Raw genomic sequence first — 25,499 nt, forward strand, 5'->3', positions numbered from 1 at the left:
GGCAGTGGGGAGGGGGCCAGATGAGCGAGGCGAAGGTTCTCTCTGAACCGCCAGTTTTTCTTCCAGCGCCGCGCACCTGCCGCCCCACCTCCGAGCCGCTAGAGCCCACTTCCCGCAGGGCGCCCGGGCCCGCTGGGGGGTGGTGGGGCCGCACCTGGCCCCCCAGCCTGGAGCCCGCGGGGGCGGGGGCGAGCCCGGCGCCCAGATTCGTGGGCCGAGCGCGCTCTCTCTCTTTCACAGGCAGCCTCCGGGGGATGGCGGATTTGGCGGGGTGTGCTCTTTGAAATACTATATTGGGAACCTCACACATTAAAATAAAAAAATTTCTTTTTTTTTAAATTGCAAACCTTCCCGGTTCACGCGGCAGCTGGAGAGCAGGCCCGAGGCGACGTCCCCTCCCTCCCGCCGCCCCCGCTGCCCTCCTTCCCGCCCCCTCTGCCGCCTGGAGCGGGACTCGCGGGAGCCGCCCCCTCCCGGCGCCCACTTGGTTCCTCCCAGCTGCCGTGTGAATGGGCCGCCCTCCGGCTCCCGCGGAGGGGGCGGCGGGAAGAGGCCGAGCCCGGGACCAGGCGGCCGCCGCCCCCGCCCCCGCCCCCGCCCCGCGGCGGCCCACGCCGGGATCTGCGTCACTCGGCCGCGCGTGGGCGGGAGCCGGAGCGGCGAATGTAGCAAGAGCGGAATCTCCCAATGTGACAGCACGCGGGGGGTGGGGGCGGCGGAGGCGGGCGGGGGAGGGGGAGGGGGAGGGGAGGGTGCAGCGCGCGGGGAGGGAGGGGAGGAGGGGAGGACGCGGCGGAGGAGGCGCCGCCGCCGCCGCCGCCCGCGCGCCCGAGCCGGGAGGAGCCGCCGTCGCCACCGCGGCCGAGCGAGCGCCGTCGGGGCTGGCGGGCAGGAAGGAGCGGCGAGCCCGAGCTGGTGGGGGGGAGCCGGGAGAGCGCGCCCACCACCTTCCCTTCCCCCCTCGATGGGAGCGGGGGCGTCCCGGCCGCCGCAGCCGCCTGAGGAGGGAGAGCCGGGGGCCGTCGCTTCGGAGTCGGGGCTGAGCCGTCCTCGGGGGAGCGCGCGCCCAGCCCGCTGCAGCCGCTGGCCGAGTACGTACCCACTCGCCGTCCGCCGGTGCGGGCGCGCTCGAGCGGCCGCGGGCGAACTTGGAGCGCGGCGTCGCCGGCAGTGTGGGCCCTCGGGGTGGGCGTCCGGGGGAGCGGGCCCCGCGCGGCCGCGGCCGGAAGGAGAGGGCAGCTTCGGGTTCGTGTGGGCGATTCCCAGAGAATTCGGTGCGCAGGGCAGCGAGAGAATGGCGAGCGAGGCGGCGGGCCTGGCTTGTGCGTCTCTGCCCGGGAGAGCCGGGGTGCCGAGGCCACTCTCCGCGCGGGGCTGGGGTCGGGGCGCGGCGTTCGGGGGGGCGCTTGGTGTGCTGCGCGGGAGGCGGGGTGCGCGTCGGCCCCAGAGTTTTGCAGCCGCCTTTCGCGGGGGCAGAGTCTTTTTCTTGGTTTGTTTACTTTAAAAAGTGTTGCACTTAGAGTCTTGATTTTCGTCCTGGATATCCTCTCCTTGCGAATGTAGTTTTCTTTTTAAAAGCAGGAGAGTTTTGCTTGGAAGTGGCTTAGAGAAACTTGGCACCGAGGTGCAGGGAAGCGGGAGACTCGTGTTCGCTGAGGCTGAGTGTGGAATTTGCAGACACATGTGCGACATACACGCCTTGGATGCAGAAGTGTGTGACCTTATTCATGGAGAAACGTTGCAAGTGCTATCATATGTTTATGGCCTGCAACTTCAGGGCTCACAAGGCTTAAGATACGAAGCGAAACTTCCAGGAAGCATAAATGTTGTAAGATCTTAGGCTAAGGGGAACAGGATAATTGACTTGCAATATGCATTAGTAGGTTCCGCAGACCAAATTTTGCAGCAGGTGATCAGGAGGAATCCTTGACTTGCATATAGTACTTATTTCTCTCACCGTGAGATCTGGGAAGCATGGGAAATTTTTGAGTAGCTGTCAATTTAAAATTTCATCCGAAAGAGTTGATTTGGAGTAACCTGTCACTACCACTTGGTTTGCCAGTGACGTGTCTGCAAACTTAAGGAGTGCAAAGATCAGAAGCTGAGAGGGAAATTCTCAGATCTTGTTTAAAAATATTTTGGCAGTTTTAATGGATAATATTAGATTGCATAGGAACAGAGGAACAGAATTTAAAATAGATTAGTCACGTAGGGAATGCTAGGCTGTTTTGTTAGAAAAGTGTGCACCCAGCGAATTACATTCTTAGATTTTCACTTTTTAAAAAATTTCTCCCTGTAAAACATACCAAATTATAAGATATAACTTATGTGTGGGTTTTCAGAAATGTTAGAAGAGAGGATGCATAGGGTTTACTTTGTCTATTTTGGGGGGAGGCTGATATTTTCCTGAAAACCTAAAAGAGCTGCTTCTAGCCAGTAAAAGTGGCTCTTAGATTCAAGGGTATCCTTTTTTCCTCCATTTTTCGGTATTATTTGAGACATTTGATATTATCCTTTCATGAAATTTTAAAAATTGTTGTCCTGACAGGTATTAAGATGCATGGAAGGGTTCTCTTGAGAATTCATAGATGTCTGGCAAGGTCAGACTTCTTCCTGTTTGGGTATTAGAAACTGGAAAATTAAATTTTGACAGAAAATAATTTCAAGGAACCATTGGAAGGTTTCTTGTTTCATCATTTTTAGCATCTTGCACCAAAGTGAATATGCCATCCTGGTATTAGAAAAATTTCATTTTCCTTGGCTCTGGTGATTTCCTGTTATATGTGAATGTATGAATAATAATAACAATAAAAGCATTGAGGCATTGTAAATTTTTCTTTTATTTCATTCTGTCTGCTAATTATGGATGTAATTAAATAAATGACACAAGTCCTTAGGAATACTATAGCTGATACAGGGAAATTTAGTGAGTTTATATGCCTAGTAAATAATTTGATGTCTAATAAAGACATCTTTCTTATTTCAGAATTATTAATAAAATTGAATAATCTGAGCTAAATTAATTTAAAATTTGCCTTTTTTGTGACTAGTAAATAATATCCAATGCCCTATAGGAAAGTTAATAGATTTTCATTTCTCTTGTTATTTAGAGAATCAGTTAAGGTATTGGATATTTTCTTTTAATCACACTTTAAGAACGTATTGGTTTATTATTAAAGATTTTGGGAGTTTGCACTGTGGATGCTTTGAAAGAAAAAATTATATATGTTACAAAGTGGGGGAGACCTTTGAAGAATTTATTGAAGTGGGGGAAATCTTTGAAGAATTTAAGTATTTGAACTCTAAATATTTGAAGTAAAAGATGGTTGGATGGAAACAGAAGTATGGCAGTTTTTTGTGTGTGTTGATCTGGACTCTGTCCTAAGACTTGGGCCTCATCTGTTCTATTATATTAAGTCTGACTGTTTTTGTTGGTGCTGTTCGTGTGCTTTATTGGAAATGAAAGCTTTACCTTTAAATTTACCTTAAATTTGAAGCTGTATTCTGGATACCACAGAACCATGATATATTTTATGTTTCTTTCACGGAAATGACCGTTTTGTAATATGGGTTTGAAACAGTTCAAGATCCTGTTAATGTATAATCAACTTGGGTATGCATATTTTGTTGTGGAATTTATTAAGTATATTAGGGAATAAATAATACTCAAGTGTAATATAAGGTTCCTAGCTCCTTTGCTTTGGATTTAGTTTTATCTTACCTGCTTCTTACATTCTTTTTAGTAGAGTGAAGAATAGCACAGTTATTATATTAAATGCAAATTTCCTTTCTGATCTGACATGTTCAATAACTAGTACAATAGTAAAGTATACTCTCTTACACTTGATAATGGAACAAGGGGGAAATTACAGAAGTTGATGTTGGGAAAAAATAGTAATCCTCATCTTGTCAGAATCCTCACAGCTAAAACATACCATTAAGCTTTCAAGTAGTTTGTTATTTCTCAATACGTTGTGTTTAGGCCACTACATGTTAATTTGCACAGTTTGTTAATTTAATAATATTTAAAGAGAAATTTCTGAAAAATGATAAAATCTATATATACTGCATGCATACTACATGCTCAGAGGGCAGTTACTGTTTGTTGGATGACTTGACTGTTAATTGATTGAAGAATTTCCAGCCATATTATATGAAATACTAGTATTGGTATTGTAGTTAGTGCGTAGTTATTGTTTAGTAGCATAATAAATCTGATTTACTTTTTTCTAATTTTGTTAAATAAATTTAAGCTGACACATTGAATATTTTCATTAAAATTTTAAGGAGTCTGTAAGAAGTTTTTTTCTGGCTTCATTCAGAATTCAGAAAAGAATCAATAGGGGAGAACATTTTAACCCAAATTACTATTAATTCATTAGAAGCTAATGTTTAATTCATAGCTGTGACCGTAATAAGATTCAAAAATATCTTGACTTAAGATCTATCACTGAATGTTTACTAATAAATCTGCCTAGGTAAATTGTTTGGTACTTGAAACACACACACAGGAGTTGGTACCTAGGCCAACCCTGCAATCTGAAGTAACCCATGATGTAACTGAACTACGTTATTTTAGCTTGAGTTCCAGGACTAGGACAAAAGTGAGAAGAATTCATTTCCTAGGTTTAAGGCCCATCCTTCCCTAAGCCAAATTCTGGCTTTTCATAAACCTTTTCATTTTCAACCTTTAGTGTACCTATCGCACCCGTCTCCCCAGCCAGGCCTGTACACCTTGAAGCTATACTTTCCCAAACTTGGTGGTGCTTCAGAGGCTGTAAATGTAGTCTCTGCCCTCAGATTTCCCACTTCCTTCCTTGCCTTTCCCTTCCCTGTCTTTCATTCCCTTAGTGTGCACCGGATCTCATCTAGATGTTAAGGGGAAAACAATCTGGTGAAACTAATTCATCTTAATCTGTAAATGACTCATGAGCTCTTAACCCTTCCCGAGTTTTTTCACATTTTTTATAGGTCTATAAGAGGCTGCTGTTAGCTCAGATAATTTCAAAATAAAAATTTCAGGCTCTGTTGGGAAGAAGGAATTTATAGTCCTCTGCACAAATAAGTCAGATCTTACTGGAATTTTGCCCTTGGTTTCTCCCACTCCTGAAAGTCTCTCTCCTTTGGAATGCCATAGACTTCATAAAAGTGTGTGTATGTACATATACAATATATATGTGTGTACATATTTATATATATTTCCTACATCATGAAGAGGAGGATTCAGGAGTAGTGATTGTGAATCCATTTGAATATAATGATCATTTATAAGATAGATACTTATTATTTGAGGATAACTTATACTGCATTTTAATTTATAGGAACAGAGAGGGAAAAGACCTAGGATTTCTCATGACTGAAATTGACTTCTTAAAATGCTGGTGTTGGGGCTGGACTAACACATGATGTCTGTTATAACACTAAGCATGTGTAGTGCCTGTATTTGGGAGAGCACCCTTTGATCTCTTGGGAAAATAGCTGTGTTATGGGAATCCACCACACAGCCTTATAAGAAAGAGAAAGTATTGAGGATGAGAGAATGAAAAGGATTGTAGGTAAAGTAGCAGGATGTGCTGTTATTAGATTGTAATTCTCTGGGACACCAATTTACTCGGAGGGTGTCCCTTTTCAATAGGAAAGGAGGCTGCTGATCAGATTCTGACTCAAACGCTGCCTTTCATTCAACAGCAGCCTTAGATGTTATTCTACATTGAACACTTTGCTATGAATAAAGAGGGGGACATAAGATGAATGAAACCTAGTCCTTACCCTCAGGGAGCTTATAACGTACTGCTAACCTGTTCTGCAGAGCCTGGTAAGGCTTCTCTGTTCAGTGGCTCCTTATGTATAACACTTTGTGTAGCGTTTATCATGGTGCTGACGTTTCTGCTTACTTGTCTGTCTCCTCCTTGTTAACTGATTCTCCATGAAGGACCATCTTTCTTCTGTATCCCCAGGACTGGCTCAGTAACTGGCATATTGGAATAAGTGGGGGGAAAAAATGAGAGAAAAAGAGAAAGTATTGTGGGGTTTAGAGAAGGGAGTAGACACCTACAGCTGGGGAGTGTGGGAGAGGCTTTATGGAAAAGGCCGTGGAGGTAGAAGGGAGAATGATGTCTGGCACAGGGGCAGGGAAGTGGGAGACGCATTTGAGGAGTGCCCAGTATATCTGTTTGGCAGGAGCATGGGGCATGTTAGGGACCAGAGAGAAGGCTGGAAGGATAGGTTTGGGTCTGGGTTGCCTATATGAGTAATTTGGATTTCTTTTTCTCTGCAGTGGGGAAATTTGCCCAGGTGAGTAAAGAGCCACACCTGTACTTTAGGAAAATGAAGTTGACAGTGTGGGATGTGTTGAATGAAGGTGAGGAAGCTGTTTTCGTAGTTGGAGCAAGAAGCAAGGAAAACTAGAATTAGGTGCTTTGGAGGCAGAGAAAGAAAAAATGTGGTGGTGTAGCCTGGCCTAAGGACATGTAGATTTGAGGAAGGAAGAGGAAAACACAAAGATGGAATCCCTGCTTTTATGAATCCAGGAAACTGGAAGAAATAAGAGAGTTGGGGAGAATAGATTTGGGAGTCTGGAAGAAGGGAGGAACATGAGATAACATACTTGCTTTTGGACTTATCAAATTTGAGATTTTGAAATCTCCCAGTGGTAGTGGAAATGCTGAATTATCAGAAAAATGATTGGTGTGATGCCTCCCAAACTTTTCAGGTATAAAGATTGCTTTTTAAGTAAAAGAATTGCAAATATTCATTGATAATTTTACTTTTAGTATTTGTTGATTGAGAATACGTATAATGACAAAAACTACTATGAATTCAGTTAACACCTTTTTTTTTTTTGGTGAGAAGGATTGGCCCTGAGCTAACACCTGTTGCCGGTCTTCCTCTTTTTGCTTGAGGAACATTGGCACTGAGCTAACATCTTTGCCCATCTTCCCCTATTTTGTATGTGGGTCACCGCCACAGCATGGCTGATGAGTGGTGTAGGTGCGTGCCTGGGATCCAAACCAGCGAACCCTGGGCTGCTGAAGCAGAGCACGCCAAACTCAACCAGTACTCCAGTAGGCTGGACCCCGGTTACGCTTTTAAGTGACTTTATATTTTATTGAATCACAAAGTGTATGTTTACTTTCATTTGCAAAGTAGACCTGTGTGTGAGAGGCATCTTTTTTACCAGCAGTAAAAGTGCTTGGTGTGCATTTGGATTTACAGTGCTTGGTGTGCGTTTGGATTTAAGAACAGTTTGCAGTAACTCCGTGGCCTCTGGGCAGTGAACACTGATCAGGCTACAGATAACAATTTGGAGGTCAGTCTACTTTAGGTGATAATTGAAGCCTGGGAGTAGATGAGATCATCAAGGGAGAATATGGAAAGACAATAGAAAAGAGATCTAATATAAACCTTTGGGGGAATTCTTACACTTAGAATATAATAAGGGAAGGTGAAGAGCATTTCAAGGAGTGATGTCAAGCTGGGGGAGGTTAGAGAGAGAGGCCGGTGATACCTTTAGGGTTTTGTGGGGGTCTCACCAGAAGGCAGGCTGTAGCTTCTTGGAACGGCTTGAGGCAGGTTTGAAGGAATGGTTCTTGTCCCAGTGACCATTAAAGGCCTTTGTCCTACCCTAAGTCCCCACATCCCAGCTTGGAGAATGCCAGGGAAGTGGTGTTTCCCACATCCATATTAAGTGCTTCCTGGTGGTTCAAGGACGAAGCAGGAGTTGACCAGTGAAGTTTTCTGGACCAAACTAGTTCCTTATTTGACTTTGCATAGTTTGAATCTGGCAGATGACTGATCCTACCCCTTGAGGAGCCAAAGTGAGTTTGTTTTTTTAAGGTTCTGGAACAAATCATTACCATTTAAAACAAATCAGTGAATAACAAACAACAACAAATGGCCTTAAATCCATTGTTGTGGAATTCCTCTTCCTCTTGAACGACCGGCTGAGGAACATTCATGCTGGTGCAAGCGGAGGTTTGCTGCATGCAGGCTGCACGCCAGCCGTTGCTGTAGCTTCTGAATGCAGTGAGAATGAGTAACTGGTTTCTCTTAACTGTAGAATTCATAAAAAGGTCAGACTCAGCATGGTTGTTCCAGCGTATCTTGAAAAGGCCAGGTAACAGTGGTTTTCAGCTGAGTAGATTTACTGTACTGTTAGCTACCTGGATATACTGTTGGGTTAGGATCCTTTTTATATTGACTTCATGTTGGAGAGATGCAGATAGAAGCTTTCTCTTATTTGACCTTCATGTTGAAGCATGAATAGATACATAGTTCGTAAAAACAGAAAATCTCATCTTATAAAAAATTTCTTTTAAATCAAATCAAGTTAATGTATGAAGTAGTGGGTGTTTAAATTATCACAACAGGCTTTTGTAGGAAACTGAAACATTCTCCTAAAGCAAAAGCTTAGGGAGACAACTCCTTTCCCAGCAGTGAATGTGGGCCTTCAGAAAGCCTGCTGGGACTCTGAATGGCTCACTTATTTGTCTTTCATCTGGTGTCTTGACTTTGGAAATGTACACTTGGTCCTATCAGTCCTGACAGAGCGAGTATATTCACAACTACTTCTTTCTTACTGGTTCATAAGGGCTTTCTCTTAGGAACGAGGGGGTTTCCTTTCTTTCTGGGTAAAGATGAGAAAGAATAAAAGTTGAAAATTAATATTTTTAAAATCATTGCCTTATCTCAGAAGAATAAAACTTAAGTTTGTGTCTTTAGCTCTCCTTTTCTTAAGTTTCTCTTTTATATGTCTTAATAGGTATTCTTATTGCTCATAAAAAGATTCAAAAACTATTCATCTAGATTTTCTCTTGTAATCTTTCTTCTATAATTTGGGGAGTACATTTGGTGAGATAATTGATGACACCATAATCCTTGAAAGGTTACAGTCCTCCTATAAAAAAGATTGTGTGTGTGTACACATATATTTGTACGTGTGTATATGTATTTCTTTGTATGCTCTTGAGTTGAAAGCCTGTGGAGCTATTGAATTAGGTGTATGATGGGAAAGTAAGTTTCGTTTCTTCCACCTCAGACACTTTCTAGAAGCCCTTCTATTTGGTATAATGTAGTTCAGTACAGACTTTCCCTTGTGTCAGTAACTCCAGAGAGCTATGTTTTTGTGGCTTAGTGTCCAGCTGGATGATAGACTCCCTGGAGAGTCTCTCCTGGAGTGGGAGAACAAGCAGATCCTCCTGTGGGTGATTTTGAAGATGCGAGAATGTTTTTATCCGGAGGACTGCGGTGTCATGAAGATGAAAGTGAACTTAAAGAGCCTAGATGATCACAGAACACGTAGGAGTTTGTGGTGCCCAAAGGGTGTACTAAATAGGGATCTTCTAGTGTCATTTGCCAAATTTGCCCAATCATGGGAATCTTCTGGGATGCAACTGAGGGACCTGGGAAACTATTTTTCAGAAGCATCCCAGCTGATGTCCTGCATGTCAGCAGAAGTTACTAGGCCCCAATTCAATCTTTTATGTGTCTCTTGGAAGTCACCTGACATTGCCCTTGTAAAATAAAGAGCCATAAAATTTGAGGAGGTCACTAGTTGATCAAAGCAGATAGTGGATAACACAGAGGTTCCAGGAGCTGGGCTTCCCAGGAGTCAGTCCTTAGGGTGGTAGGGAGATGCCTTCTCCTTAGATGGGATGAATGAGACTAGAATTTTGTGTAGCATTCTGATTGATGGCAAAAAGTGAAAGTCCCAGATTTGGTGACCTCCTGGCCTTCAGGGATGTTCCTAATAATCCCCTGCTTGCATCATCTCCCGGTTAATAATTGCTCTGTACTATTTTGAGTTGAGAGTGGAGCTTCCGTTTTCCTCTGATGTATGTATGCTTTTGGCCTTCTGTAATTTTCTCCATAAAGGGCTGCAGGGTCCTTTTAGTCTTAAGAGTGCATTGATTACAAGTTTGTTTCTCTTAAACAGAAGTACTTGGCCAGCTCCTCTTTGTATGTGGGAGGTCTCCAGGCAACTGTGTAATAACTTTTAAAGGCTGCTAAGGGGTCAAGAAGTACTTTGCTGGGTCTTGTTCTATCTCTTTAAAGGCAGGCTTCTCTGTTGTGCTTGGCTCCTGAAACTGTTTCTTCCTTACTCTGTCTTAGGCTCTCTGCTGCTTCTTTGGAGGGCTCGCCCACCCTCTCTGGTTTCATGCTGTATCTCTAACCTGTATACACACTTAGACTCCAGGCTGTTATCTTGAATGCAGGGCAGTTCCTCTTAAGCATTCTACCTTGTACCATGTTCAAGTGCCATGTGTTTGAAAGGGAATCCCATCATCCTGAATTTTCTGTATCCCCAATGCCTGTCACAGTTATAGACTCTGACATGTGTAATCCCATAGTCATCTCTAACTCTTCTCTTCCTGGAACCACAGAAAAGTGTCAATAAATGGTAACTCTTGCCTCTTCTTAGTCATTTACACATTAAGTGATCACCAAGTCTTGTCATTTATTTGTTTGAATTTTTCCTGCCTCTTTTTTTCTCGGTTCCTAAATATACCACCTTCTATCTTCTCACCTCCAATTCATACTGAAATCCATCTTCCTCTGCCTGCCAGACTAATCTTGCTAATTTTTCTGTATAAAATGGGAAGAACTGTACCTATGTTGCAGGGCTGTCATGAGGATTAGACATAACGTAATGCAAAGTGTTTATCATACTGTCTTACACAAAATCAATGTTCAGCAAATGGTAGCCTCATATGCTTCTTACCGCCTCCTGACTTTGCTTATCCTTCACTTCACCTCTGTGCATACTATGGAGGCAGCAAAGTGAATAGTCAAAAACATGGAACATAGAGCCTTGGTTTGAGTCCCCAGACTCCTCCTTAACTAGTTGTGAGATCTCAGGCAGATTACTTATCTTCCTTGAGCCTTTATATTTTTCTCTTTAAAATGAAAACAATTATACTGACCGTTAGGGTTCTTGGGAGTGTAAAATGAGATAACATGTGGAGAGAATGCTTCCTTAATAGTATGTTCCTGTGCAAATGCTCTTTTGTTCTTCCCGTACTGCGTTCTTAAATCCTGTCCTGTCTAACCAACAGGTTTAAGAAGTTTGGAGCAGGTGTGATGAGTATTTCTTCTCTTCTTTTTGCAGGTTAAGCCCATCCACAGTAATGGCCGCAGCCTTACCCAGGACCCTGGGGGAGTTGCAGCTGTATAGAATATTACAAAAAGCCAATCTACTTTCTTATTTTGATGCCTTTATCCAACAAGGTGGCGATGATGTACAGCAGCTCTGTGAAGCTGGAGAAGAGGAATTCTTGGAAATCATGGCACTCGTAGGCATGGCCAGCAAGCCCCTTCATGTTAGAAGGCTCCAGAAGGCTTTGAGAGACTGGGTTACAAACCCTGGCCTTTTCAATCAGCCGCTGACTTCCCTGCCTGTCAGTAGCATACCCATCTATAAATTACCGGAGGGATCGCCCACGTGGCTGGGAATAACCTGCAGCAGTTATGAAAGGAATAGCAGTGCCCGGGAACCTCATTTGAAACTCCCCAAGTGTGCTGCCACCACCTGTGTGCAGAGCTTGGGACAGGGGAAGTCGGATGTGGGGAGCTTAGCGCTGCAGGGCGTCGGTGAGTCCAGACTCTGGCAGAGCCACCATGCCACCGAGAGCGAGCACAGCCTCTCCCCAGCCGACCTGGGCTCCCCCGCCTCCCCGAAGGAGAGCAGCGAGGCGCTGGACGCTGCCGCTGCACTCTCCGTGGCTGAGTGCGTGGAGCGAATGGCCCCCACGCTGCCAAAAAGTGACTTGACCGAAGTGAAAGAGCTGCTAAAAACCAACAAGAAGTTGGCCAAAATGATTGGTCACATCTTTGAGATGAGTGATGACGATCCACACAAAGAGGAGGAGATTCGAAAATACAGTGCAATTTATGGCAGGTTTGACTCGAAGAGAAAGGATGGGAAACACCTCACGCTTCATGAGGTAGAAGCCCACCTTGTTCTTTGTGTATACGTGGCGTGTTGTGTTCCTAAGAGAGAAGTTGGCAGCAAAGGGGAGATACGCTGCCTGAAAGCAGTAGTAAAAAGATTTAGGTGTCAGCAAAATATAACTCTTGTGATTAGACCGTATTTATTGTGTTAGGGTGTTTTTGTGTTGAACTCAAACACGTTGAGCTTTGGAACTACAGGGTAGGATGGCGTTTAGAAAAATACCAGAATTTAAACAGTGAAAGCATGAAGTCTTTCCATTTACAAGGCAGTTTGTTTTTTAATGAAGAAATAAAAGGATTTTAAATATAACTATTTATTTAAAAAACATTTTGTAGACTTTTTTTTAGAAAAAAACATTTTGTAGAAATAACCAGAACTTAAAGTAATTTTCAGCGAGCATAGAAAACAAAATTATATTAGATGAATATTGGAAGAATTATAGCTTTGGTTTCATTTATCTGGAATTATTTATATTGTTTTGGTTTGACTTTTGGCATGAAAAATTCTCATTGTTTTATCTTCGTAGCACTGTATGCACAAATATTCTGCTTAAGTATAAGAGTGCGTATATAGCGCCTGCATTTACTCCCTTGCTCTTTGTGTCCATCTGGCCAACACATCAGCTTTAAGATTTAGCTCAAGCACAAGCTTAAATCTTTTTTAGTATGTTTTCTCCCAAGTAGAGTGCCTTTCCTTTCCTTTCTATTTTTATCCGTACATACAGCACTGTCAAGGTGACTTTGACACTTTATTGTGCTTATTTGTATACTAGTCTGTCCTTCCCAGTATACTTTGGGTTTCTTCAAGGCAGAGATAATGCCCCATTCTTATATCCTCAGAGTCTAACGCACCCAATAAATTCTTGGAAGATAAATGCATTTCCAAAAGTTAAAAAGGCTATTTCATAGCTAAATTTTTTGTAGCTATTATCCTTTAGAAGAAAGAAAGAAATCCTCTTTAAAAAAATGTTCTGTTGAAGGCACTATTTCATATTTCATGTTGGAAACATTAAATCTTTCCCCCCGGACTTGTACTTTAACATGAAAAAGAATATATACATATTGTAAAAGTATTCAATCATTAAAAAATGATGTAAAGTAATTGAATCTATAAACTTTCAGATACTTTTCTTTACATGTACAAATATGGAATCATATTTGGTACACTGTTTTCCGAATTCCTTTTTTTTTAAACTTAATGTAACAATATACGATTAGGTATCTATGTGTAGTCACTACACATAGAGCTACCTTATTTGTTTATGGGTTGCATTGTGTTTCATAGTATGAATGTGCTGTTTATCTTAACCATTCACTTTTTGATGTCATTTAGGTTGTTTCCATTTTTTTGATATTACACATGGTGGTACATGAACATTATACACACACACTTCCAGACTTGTGCATGTTTTTTCTATAGAATAGATTCCAACATGTAAAATTATGGGATCAAAGAATATGTAGATTTAATATTTTAGTAGATACTGCTATATTGCCTTCTGAAAAAGCTGCAACAATTTACACTTCCACTATCATTATGTGCAAGTGTGCATTTCTCCACACTCTTGCTAATATTGCATTTGTCATTAATCTTTGCCAGTCTAACAGATGAAAAATTTTCATTGCCCAAATTTACTTTCCTTAGTGAGGATGAGTATCTTTGCAGATGTTTAATAGGCGTCCAATTTTATGTTCATATACTTTGTTTTAATATTGGGACTGTTTGTCTTTAAAAAATTGATTGGTAAGAACTGTTTCTATTTTAAGGATATTAACCTTTTGTCTTATGTTGTAAACATTTTCCCAGATTATCATTTGTCCTTTGACCTTTCAGACTGTTTCGCCATGTGGAAGTTTAGTATGGAAGTAGTAATATTTGTTGATCTTGTCCTGTATGATTTCATTAGTCTAATTGTCTATTCCTTCACCAGTATAGAGTTATTTTAATTACCATAGCTAAATAATATATTTTGATATCTGGAAAGGCAAGTGCCCCTTCAATAGTCTTGTTTTGCAGCTTCTGTTTTTTAGGTAATCTTATGCATTTCTCCTTCCAAATGAAATTTTTAATGCATTTGTTAAATTTCCCCCAAATTTTTGTTGGAATTTGATTAGAAATGCCTTAAAGGTGTAGATTGATTTGGAAAAAATTGACATGTTTACAATAATGAAAAATCCCATACAGTAATACAGTCTGTGTATTTACTTATTTAGATCTTTTCTATTCCTCAGTAATTTTATAGTTCTTTGTTCACATAGGTTTTTGCACATTGCTTGTTAAGTCAAATACTGTGTATAATATATTACAGTGATGCATTGCTTAATGACCAGGATACGTCCTAAAAATGCGTCATTAGCTGATTTTGTCATTGTACAAACTCATAGAGTGTACTTACATAAACCTAGACGGTTTATATAGCCTACTGCACACCTAGGCTACATGGTACTTATCTTATGGGACCGCCATTGTATATGCGGTCCACCGTTGACCAAAACGTCGTTATGTGATGCATGACTGTATGTTTAGTGTCTATATTATATATATATTTATAAAATTTAAATTATTTACTAAATTTGTTTATATAGGATATGCAAATATATAAGATATAAAAGAGATGTAATTGTAAATGAAATTTTTTTCTTAATTGTTATCACTGGCTGATTTTTGTATATTAATCTTGTTTTCAGCAATTTCACTGTCTGATCTTTTTAAATAAATGATTTTAGATATGAGTGGATACTGGAGCTTAAGATCAGAGAATTGGTCAGCAGAATTACTTAATCACAGTGAATCTGATTTTATCTATTTTGGGCATATCTTTTTGCAGTTAGGTATTGTTGCCATACAATAACTGACTCACAACAACTTGTGAGTAGATCTAGAAAATGCACTTAGCATTATAATTCAGATACACTTTGGCACTTTTATTACCTATGAACTAACTAACAGAGGAGTCTACTAAAAGGCTATTATGGTTATCATTAATAGAAAACAGAGGGCAAAACCTGTTGGTAATTTTAGTTTCATGCTTTAATCCAGTTTACATATAATTTTTAAAACGTAGTAGATGAAACACAAAGTTGAGTCAGAAGACCTGTATTTTTATCAAAGCAAAAGTATGTTAAAGAGATGACTTTAGTAAACCCAATCAACTTCACTTTTGTTTTTTTTTTAAATCCTACCTTACTTTAGAAAAAATCTGAAACGAATTATTTCATGCTTTGCTTTTGCTAAGGGGCTCTTTCCTTCTTTGCATAAATAGGTACAGGTGGTATTTAAGTAATGAGACCGTTGTAGGTTTCCCAAAATAAGAGAACACTCAAAATGAATGCCGGTAGGTTGAGGTGTGGGGGTGAGGGCTTTGGAAAATATGGCTTATGTATTTGAAACTTAGACCACTTGTTACTTGTAACTCAAGAATGTGAATCTGGTCCAGTAATATAGTTTAGGATAGTAGTTTATGAATCAGGAAGCTTTCTTCAAACTAGTAACCATCCAAGAGCTTGGTAGAAATTATGAAATCCTGAGGGAATTGAAAGAAGGTACTATTAAGAGTGCCTTTAGGTATTATGATAATTTTGCATTTTTTCACTTGACTATTTAAACTGGGAGAAACAGTTTTGAGTTTTTCTAAATTCCTAAGATTAAACAGTGTTACTAGTTTGTCCTCAATTTCCAATAAGGAAATATATGACTTATTCTTAATTTGCTGTTGGTAGTATTTCTGAGAATTTTCTTCATGTAAACGGTATGGACACTGTTCTTTTAATCTTTCAAGACATAGAGCTAGCTGTATGTCGGTCACTAGTGGATGAAAATCAGGAAGTATCTACACCTGAAAAAAAATTGTCAACTCTCACAAGTACCTCAAATTCTCTTTCTTATGTGCATTTTTATACTTGTTTTCAAATGTATTGTACGGCATACAGTGAAGAATTATGAAATAAATCATTGTTATAAACACTTTTTTTTAAGCTAAAGCATCACTGATGGTCTTAGGACCTGGCTAGGTATGGCCTGGTTTGTAGGAAGTGGAGGAAGTAAGTAAACCAATCTGGGAGAAAATCGTATTTTATACTTTTAACAGAATTGGAAACTTAGAATTTTTAAAAAGCTAGCATGGTGCTGCAGTGAGCGACTACTGTTTTGGAGTATTTGTATCATTTTTCTTTTTTAAATATATCATAGTAGTTATTTAATTATTAGCAACTGGGAACATGAAATCTAGAAAACACTGACAGAAAGTGCTCTTTGAGGGGGAAGCTTGATGAGTCGGCTTCTTATTACAACCTGGGCTGAACTGTGGTTGTTTCTCCAGCCTCAGCTTTTCTACCAGAAGCTTCCTTGTGGGCCTGGAGAGTTCAATCTACTTTTTTGGTCTGTTGGAGCCTGAATTCAGTAACAAAGAATGTGTTATGTTTGTTTTTCTTGGTTTCTGGTAGGATGATGGAAGAAATACTAGAACGTTGTTTTCAGTTTATGTTGAAAAGTTATTTTCTGTGGTTGTGCATAAATTGGTACCTCTGAAATGTCAATTAAAATATCTTACTGACAATCAGAAGTTCTCCAAACTGATTTAGATTTATGAATACAAAAAAGAAACAGCTACATAAAAAGCAACTTGACAAGGGTCTTCAAGGTCATGGTAGCTACTGCTAAGCTGAAATTGAAGTTAATTTATTTAGGAAATCATTCTTTAAACTATATTTTACTTTTAGCTCCAGTAACATTGTGTCTTTCAAAAGCACTAAGGGAAGAAATTTATCTATTGATTCTTTAGCAGGAGGGGAGAAGGCTGAAAATAAATTCCTCCTATTATGCTTTCATGTTCAGCTATGGGTTTAAAATAGGAAGCTTGGGCTTATTATAACCTTGTTGTCGGTAGCCACCTTCTCTGAGAATAAGCCAGTGTAAATTACAGTCAGAAATCTGGGGAGAAGGATGTTAAATAGCTAATCTATATCACACCATATACTGTAAACCATAACACATTCTAGATGGATTAAATACTTAAGTAGAAAAAAAAACTGTTAGACTAAATTATAGGAGAATGTTTACGTATTATTAGGGTGAGAAGGGAATTTCTGTGCATGGCACCCAAGACAAAAACTATAAGACTAGTGACAGACTATTAAAAAAAAACCAAACCACTACATATGATGAAGAGTTAATGCTCTTAAAACATAAAGAATTCCTGAAGTCTGTGGGAAACAAAGTAGTGAGTAACAGAAACAGGTGACTGCCATGAGCAAGTAGATTTTAAAATAAGTCAAAAACATAAGAAAATGGTTCAATTTTCTAGTTAAAGAAATGTACATTATAACCAAATATCATTGAAAGCATATCAAGTTGGTAAAGCTTTTAAAAGGTAATAACTAGTGTTGGTCAAGATTCTGGGAAAAGGACTCTCCATATAATTGTTGGTAGTGTTACAATTTGGAGCAACTTTTCTGGAGAGTAATTTGATGAAACATATAAATCTCTTAAAATTTATTATATTCTGTGACCTAACAAGTCTATTTGTGGGAATTTATTCCAAGGAAATAATTGAATATGCATGCAAAGATGCACATTTAAGAATGTTCTTTCAGCCTCCTTTGTAGTACATGAAAAATGGGGGTAGTTTAATGTCCAGAGTGAAGTTGAGGTAAATAATGTATTGCCCTTTCCTGCAGTGGAACATTAAGTGTCTAGGTAGTAAAAATAATATTGTAAAGAATATTTAAAGTCAAATCAGTCAACAGATATTTATTGGCATTCAACTCATGCCAGATGCTGATGTAAACAAACCAAGTCTCTTCCTTAATACCTGATAAAAGTAAAAAATACAGCGTACGTAAGTGAAAGAAAGGAGATTACAAATCTGTATTCACATATACGTTTATATGTGATATATACACAGTGAAATATTGGAATAGTCTACATAGAAATATTAATAGTCATTCTGGATGGAAGGATTATATGCTGCATTTATTTTCCTCCTTTGCTTCTCTGTATTTTGAAAAATTTTAAATAAGAAAAATTATTGTGAATAAAGTGGGATGCCTGGGTTGGGAGAAAGAGTAAATGCCTGATTTCTTATGAGAGGAAAACAAGAACTCACACTAACAACAGCTTTGTGCCGCGTTTGTCTCGTCATTCCCCTCGTTTGAGTCCTTTGAGGTGGTGATGTTACCCGTTTTGCCTCTGAGAAAGCTGAGGCTCTGAGAGGTTTTTACCTGTCCAGAGTCACACAGCTGGTAAGTGTGGAACGAGCTCCTCTCGGGTCTGTCTGCCATCAAATCACGTCCTCTTCTGGCCATCAGTCATGCCTTGAATGAGTATGTTTCTTGCTTTTTAAAAAAGTTTGATATACCTCTTGGCAGTTTCTTACATCTATTTAAATTGACAAAATTATGTGAAAAAAACATTTTCTAGTTTATTGAACAACTATAGGTTTTGAGTTTAGGATAACGTTTACTATTTTAAGTTTTAGTACAAGGTGTTTGGTCAGCTAGCAACTTGGTATTGGCAGTATTTAACACTTAGGTGAAAGAGTAGAATTAGATGAATCTTAGAGATTTAGTGACTCCAAGACCTTGATTTTCCATTATAACCCTAGTTTGTGATAACTCTATTTTTTACTAAGTGATTTGATAAATATTTAGATAAAATAATTTGATTTTTATTCCTGTCTAAGAATTTTCATGTCAGTTCACATTGAAAAAAAAATATCTGTCAGACAGTGTATACTCACTGTTAGGTAGGGGAATATTATCACCGTATATCATATAATCAAATCCCTTGGTTTTTCGTTAGAAAAATGAGATGCAGAACATTTTTTACTTTTTGTTTTTATTTTGCTTATTTTCCATAACCTCTCATACCTAAACAAAAATAGATAAAACATATAAATAAATAAAACCAAGGTACTGTTTTGATCAGTTTGAGTTCTGAGAGATGGTAGATGAACTTGGTTTTCTTCTGAAATTAGGCATTAGAACTAATTAGGAATAAAGACCATCCTGATTTTTATACATTATGATTTCATTGTATAATTCTGTGACATTTTCATATCTTTAAGTGAAACATTTTGCCTATTAATGAAACAAAAATGTTTATAATTTTTACAACTTTATTTTGGATATGCAGCTCACTGTTAATGAAGCGGCCGCTCAGCTCTGTGTGAAGGATAATGCCCTGCTGACGAGAAGAGATGAACTTTTTGCCCTGGCTAGGCAGATTTCTCGAGAAGTCACCTATAAATATACTTACAGAACCACCAAGTAAGTGTTTAACTAATTGGCAGTATTTTTTGTATTGCTTGATAGAAGTAGAGTGTGAAACACCGTCCATTGATAGAATATAAGCATTTCTCAAAAAGTAGGAGTATGATTGTAGTTCTGTAAAATTAAACAGCGAAGTGACTTTTCAAAACATTATCGCCGAAGTGCTTTTTGTTGTTTTGTTTAATTCTCTGTTGTCTTCTGTCTTTTGAAAGACAGCTCCCTAGCACTGCAGCATTGTTCTGCGGGTGGTTTTAGACATTCGTCTCTCACTCAGATGCTTTGGTTTTGAGTGTGGTGATGGGATTTAGTTAGTCAGCGTTTATAGACTTACTTGTACGCCCACTAACTACATGAACTTGTTGAACTCACAGAGGAAGCAGAGTGGTTCCTTTTGCAAGGTGTTTGCAATCTAATGAGATTAGCTGAATAGAGAAAGACTCCATTGACCAGCATTTAAGGGAAAATTGGAAGATAATTTTATTACTAGCAAGTAGAATATGGAACATGCATTTGAAATAAAAAACTTAATGTTGAAAGGCAATGGCGGTTTTAAAATTTAATGTAAACGCGCCGTATTTTTCTTGGTCTTATCTTCACTTGAACCCTAAGCATTGTCTGCAGGTGTGGGTCCATTTTGCTTTTGCTCCCTGGGTTCCACGTGGACCCTGATTTCCAGCGCTCCATCAGTCGCGCAGGCCCGCCTCTGAGTAGATGCTCATGGCCTCTTGCATTAGAGTAACTGAGAGGTGTGGAAAACCACGTCCTGAGCACCCTCCCCAGCCCTCATAAATCACGGTCTCTGGGGGTGGAGCCTTTGAATCCAAGCTTTCATAAGCATCCCAGATAATTCTTGTGCGTATTCAAGTTTGAAAACTACCGTTACAGGCATTTGCTGTCACCACCGTTATTTTCCCTAACTCATAGCAGCTTCCTTTTCTACCCTGTCTCGAGAGCCCGCATATTCACAAACTGACAAGTAAAATTATGAAGACTAAAGGGAAGAGAGTAGGAATATGCAGCAGTATTGCAGGATTATTTAGAGTTTTTTTTTTTTTGGCTAATCAAGAGCTGATTTAGTGATTTTTCATTTTCCTAACTGTATTATACAAAATTTACTTTTTGAGTGCTTTATTTAAATGTTTTCTTTAATCAAAGTAATACACGTACATGATTTAAGAAGTCATGTAGTACACAGGGCTTATAATGAAACTCAGCAGGTCCCTGCTCCCACCTCCCGCCCCTCCTGAATACACACCCTAGCGGCAACTGCTTCCAACCATTTTTGGCTGTTTTTTGTAGTATTTACTTGTATATTTCTTTTTTAAGTTAAACATATTTTTAAATACATAACACTTTTACATAATATAGAAGCCAAAACTATATAAATAGGTCGTACAAAAAAGTTGCACTCCCATTCCTCTCTTTTTACCCTGTTCCTCTTCTCAATGTAGGTAGTTTTATTAGGGTCTTTTTCATCCTTCCAGTGTTTGTTTATGTACATGCAAACAAATATAAATATATTTTCATCTGTTTTTCAAAAAGCAATAGGTAGCATGGGTCTACATTATTCTATATTTTGTTTTTAACGTGTCTAGGAGATCTTACTATATTAGTACATATATATGTTCCTCATTATTTTTTAGAGCTGCATGGTATTGCGTTGTGTGGATATACCATGATTCATTTAGTCAACCCCCCATTGATGGGTACTTGAGTTGTTTTAGTCTTTTGTCATTAGAAATAATACCACAATAAATAACATCATACATATCATATTTTGTTGATTCTGAGATGTAGTTTTTTTTTTTTTTTTTGCTGAGGAAGATTGGCCCTGAGCTTACATCTGTGGCCAGTCTTCCTCTTTTTTTGCTGAGGAAGATTGGCCCTGAGCTAACATCTGTTGCCAGTCTTCCTCTGTTTTTGTATGTGAGCTGCCACCACAGCATGGCCACTGGCAGACGAGTGCTGTAGGTCCACGCCTGGGAACCAAACCCGGGCCGCCAAAGCGTAGTGTGCTGAACTTAACCACTAGGCCCCACCAGGGCTGGCCCGACTTTTTTTGCATTTTAACGTCTTTTATATTGAAATATAACTTAAAATTGATGGCTTGTCATAGTTCAGTTGGCAATAGTATTTCATATATGTGTAGGTAGCTCTGTGGGATAGATTCCCAGCAGAGGTTATCTCTAGGTCAAGGGAAAATGCATCTGTAGTGTCCATAGATAGACAAAATACATTTTAATGTCATGTAGCCTTAGGCATTCATCTTAAATGGCCATTTTTGTCATTTTATCCAAAATTGTTCCTACTGATCCATAAAGGTATCCTCCTTGATTGTTTTTCCTTTTTCATTATATGATAATCATTACATACTTATTGAGTACTTTCTGTGTGGGGAGTTCTTAGGTAGTGGCCTTTTAAAATGTATAATATAATTGTGTCTGCATATTTTCCTAATGTTAATTTAGAAATGATGAAAAGGCTCTTTTTCATTATTTCAGTGTTCATTATGAATGTCTTATTTCGAGTATCAGGGTTTCAGGGTTATATGTTTTGGTAGAAGTGTATAGATTGAGATGCCTTTAGAATAAGATTTGTTACCTTCTCAAATTTTTCTCTCTCGCCCATTCCCCTCAGGTCAAAATGTGGAGAAAGAGATGAATTATCCCCAAAGAGAATTAAAGTGGAGGTATGATTACATGTTATAGTTTCTTATGCTAATAATGTTTGCTTACTAGTTCAAACTAAATAAAAGGATGGTCCCATAAATGAGTGAAAAATGTGAATTGTAGAATCTTAAAAACAATACAGAATTTTGTTGCTTTGAAGTATCTATAGTAATTTGAACTATGATACTAAGGAAGTTCTTAGGAGGAAACAATAATGATGAGATTGATGTCCAGTCAATTTGTCAAAGGTTGATTTGTAAATAGGTATTTCTTACAGATTTAAAACTCTTTACTAGTTAAAATATTCCTTTTATAATCTTGTTTACATCATTAGTCATCTTATCAAATACATTCAGAGGAGCTAAGGTTTAATTTCTTTATGTTAACTGAGAGAAACGACAATTTATAGCTGCAGGTTACAGCGACTTTAATGTTATTAAAGGCTCTTTTAGAGGATCATGTTGAGGGTGTCCTTCTGATTTTAGACCTGTAAGTGGCAAGGTGGGAGCTGAGTAAGAAAAATGTGCTTTTCATAGGGCTCTCAGAACAGTAGAATGGTTTCAGAACTACTGTTCCTTAATTTGGAGTGAATACTGTTTTAAAGGCCAGTCTGCAGCAGAGTAGAAATTTGAAGTCAGGTGGTTCCTTCGTTTTTTTCTTGGGCAGGGGAATGGGGGTCGGTACTCTCTTAGTCATCCATTATTTAATTGCAAGTTAAAGCAAATGAGCTATGTTTGACTACCCTAAATTTCCATCATCAAGTTCGTCTTACTAAGCATCTGTTTGTATGGAATAATCTTTCATTTGTAACAAAGCCAGAGTTATCTTTTAAAAACATAAATCCCTTTCTTGCTTAAATCTTTCCAGTGGCTTTCTACTGTACCTAGAATAAAATCTACACCTTTTCCTGAGGCATCTGGTACCCTGTGTGATCTGACTCTGGCTTCCATCTCTGACCTCATCTGCTACCACACTTCCCCATTCTTACCGTGTCCCATCTGCAATGACCACTTTCTGTTCCCGGAACACGCCAAACTCCTCTGTGCCGCAGCAACCAGTGTTTATTCCCCCACCTAGATGTTTCTCTAGACCTTCATGTGGCTCCAGCTCTTAGCTGAGAGGTTCCACTGACTTCCCTGCCTCCCTTTCTAAAGGGGCACCCTTGCCCCAAAATCCCATGTAGGCTTATTCTCCTGGTTTATTTTGTTTATTTCCATAGACCTGAAACTATTACGTATTTGTTTTTAATTTATTATCAGTCTGCCCCATTAGATGAGAATAGAGCTCTTATCTGTCAGTCTTACTACTTTACATTCAGCGTTATACTAGTACCTTGCGCTTAATAGGCACTTAATAAAATCTGTTAGATGAAATAATGAATGGCTATGGATAAGCATCTTTACTTCTAAAAACTTTAGCCTAAAACAGTAGTTCTCAAAGAAAGAAGAATTTTGTCTAAAAAAGGGCACATTAAAAAAAATTGTGCTTATATTTGTAATCTACCTCACTATTAGCTCTGGAGCAATGTTTAAAATGGGTTAGTCTCAGATACCACTCAAAAAATTTGTTGAAATTATCTGAAAGGCCATTGTAAGATGATCTAACTAGTGAAATAGTTTTATCCTATTGTACCCCAGGATGATGAGTGAGAGAGGATCCCTGTGGGTTTAGCTGTTAGTGACTCTGCCACTGAAAGGGAAGGCAGGTAAACAAACTGCTAAGAAGGCTTGTGCCATCGAAGGATTTACAGGAAAGAAGGTACAAAACCCACCCAGTGGCCAGGAAAAGTAGTCAGCTGCTAGGCTAAAAATTATGTCCACCTCTGTTTCTCACCATTGGCCCCCATGTGATGATGATTCAAGCTGCTGTCACATTTAAGCCCCACTTTCCTTTTATCTGTCTTCAGCGATCACTGCTGAACATTGAAGTTTGAGATCCTGACTCTCATGGCCTGTTTGAGCTGTAGTTTTTTCTCATTAGGTTATATTGGTAAGTCTTTCTGACCATCTCAATGGCCCTGATCTGAAATTTAAGCAAACTGTTTCTTGTCTCCAGTTACAGTGTTTGAGTTTCTTTTTAGTAGCTCAGAGTTGAGTTAAAGCATTAGATGGGGCCTTTCTGTTTCTTTAAGTGTATTCCTGTAGAGATAATTGAATTTTAGTTCTGTAGGGTTAGTTTATTGTTTTATTAGAATTCACAAAGCCATTTGAACAGTTCTGGATTTAGAATTAAGATAATCTGTGTTTCCTTTTTCTGTGAAGAACAATTCTAACCCTTCCTAAATAAGACAAGAGACTAATCAACCCCAAGCTTCTTTAAATGCTCTAATAGACACTAAACTCTTGATTTTGTCTCCCAGAAATAAGTAGGGACTTTAGCTTTGAATTTAGGACAATGGTTTACTTTTTTGTTGGTTTGTTTGTTTTTAATTTTGTTTGGTTTTTGCTTAGGTTTTTAAAACCACTCATGTATTGCAGGGCATCAGTATCTCTTCAGAGTGTGTGTGTGTTATGCATGTGTGTGTACCTGCACGTCTCCAGTGTTATCCTTTGCAAAATATGCAGTGTTGGCATAAATCCTTGTCTAAATTCTCTTGTGGTGTACTCTGAGTCAAATTTGAGATAGTAGAGCTGTTCGTTTCGTTCTGAAAGCTGATACTGAGGTAGTTACTATTGGCTGTATAAGGTTACTTTTGCCTTAAGAAGCCTTTTCAGCAAGTATTAGTGCTTTGTTTATGTCTCCCTTCTGTGTGGCTGCTGGGGAGGGGAGAATTTCTCCTCTTGAGAGGAGATTAGGGGAGGCGTTATTGAGGAGCTCTCATTTGAGCTGAGTTTTAAAAGAAGGGTAGAATTTCAAAAGGTAGGGCTGCTGGGTGGAAGGGTGTTACAAAGATAGACTAGCATGGGTGAAGACACAGAGGTAAGAAAATACTGTGCATGTTTAGGGAACAATGAGACCAGTTTGTCCAGGAGATGTGACTGACACAAAGGACTTCATAAGTAGAACTAGAGAGATTTTAGAATTCTTTGAGCATACTATTTCTCTTATTTCATTTGAGTGTTTCTTTTGTGATTCTTAGCTTACTAATTCTCTATTAAAAGAAAGTAATATAAACTTAAGCGTAGCTCATTGTAAAGTATAAGATTCCTAATTACTAAGCCCAAATTAATGAGACAGTGTTTTCTCTGCCTTTTCCTCTTTATTTTTCCAGAATCCTTTACAACAACCAATGAGCATACATGCCATGTTGCTGACTCTCTTTCCATCTTAAAGATAATTTTTACAGTGAACAAAAAGAAATGTAAAGTCTAGGAGATGAAATAGAAGTGACATCAAATAGACATGTAAGGAGAAGAGAAACATTTCCTTGCGTGCCATTGTCAGAGTCTTAAGACACACTAATCAATCTAGTGCTTTGTTCAAGCTCAGGGAGATGTTTTCTTGTTGCTAAAGGCTGTGTTTTCCTGATCTATTTGTGACGGGTTGGGTGGAATGAAGTTGTAAAATCCTTGTCTGATTTTCTCCTCATATTATGTACTAGATTGTTCCCCCTTAAGGGTGGTTAGTGATTTATTTGTTTTTACTTTTTTAATTTTATTTATTTATTTTTAT

General features: G+C 39.1%; 1 protein-coding gene across 1 annotated transcript in view; it reads left to right on the plus strand.

Moving 5' to 3' along the window:
• The first annotated feature begins 838 nt into the window (after positions 1-838).
• Positions 839-25,499, plus strand: part of NAB1 (NGFI-A binding protein 1) — a 39,827-nt gene continuing 15,166 nt past the window's right edge. The window contains exons 1-4 of the mRNA XM_004426740.3: positions 839-1,091; positions 11,108-11,942; positions 19,082-19,215; positions 21,856-21,907. Coding sequence (XP_004426797.1) covers positions 11,127-11,942; positions 19,082-19,215; positions 21,856-21,907 — 1,002 coding nt within the window. The 5' untranslated portion in view covers positions 839-1,091; positions 11,108-11,126. The remainder of the gene's footprint in view (positions 1,092-11,107; positions 11,943-19,081; positions 19,216-21,855; positions 21,908-25,499) is intronic.

The sequence above is a fragment of the Ceratotherium simum genome, chromosome 9 (assembly GCF_057802395.1).
Source record: "Ceratotherium simum simum isolate JZ-2026a chromosome 9, ASM5780239v1, whole genome shotgun sequence".
Classification (NCBI taxonomy): domain Eukaryota; kingdom Metazoa; phylum Chordata; class Mammalia; order Perissodactyla; family Rhinocerotidae; genus Ceratotherium; species Ceratotherium simum.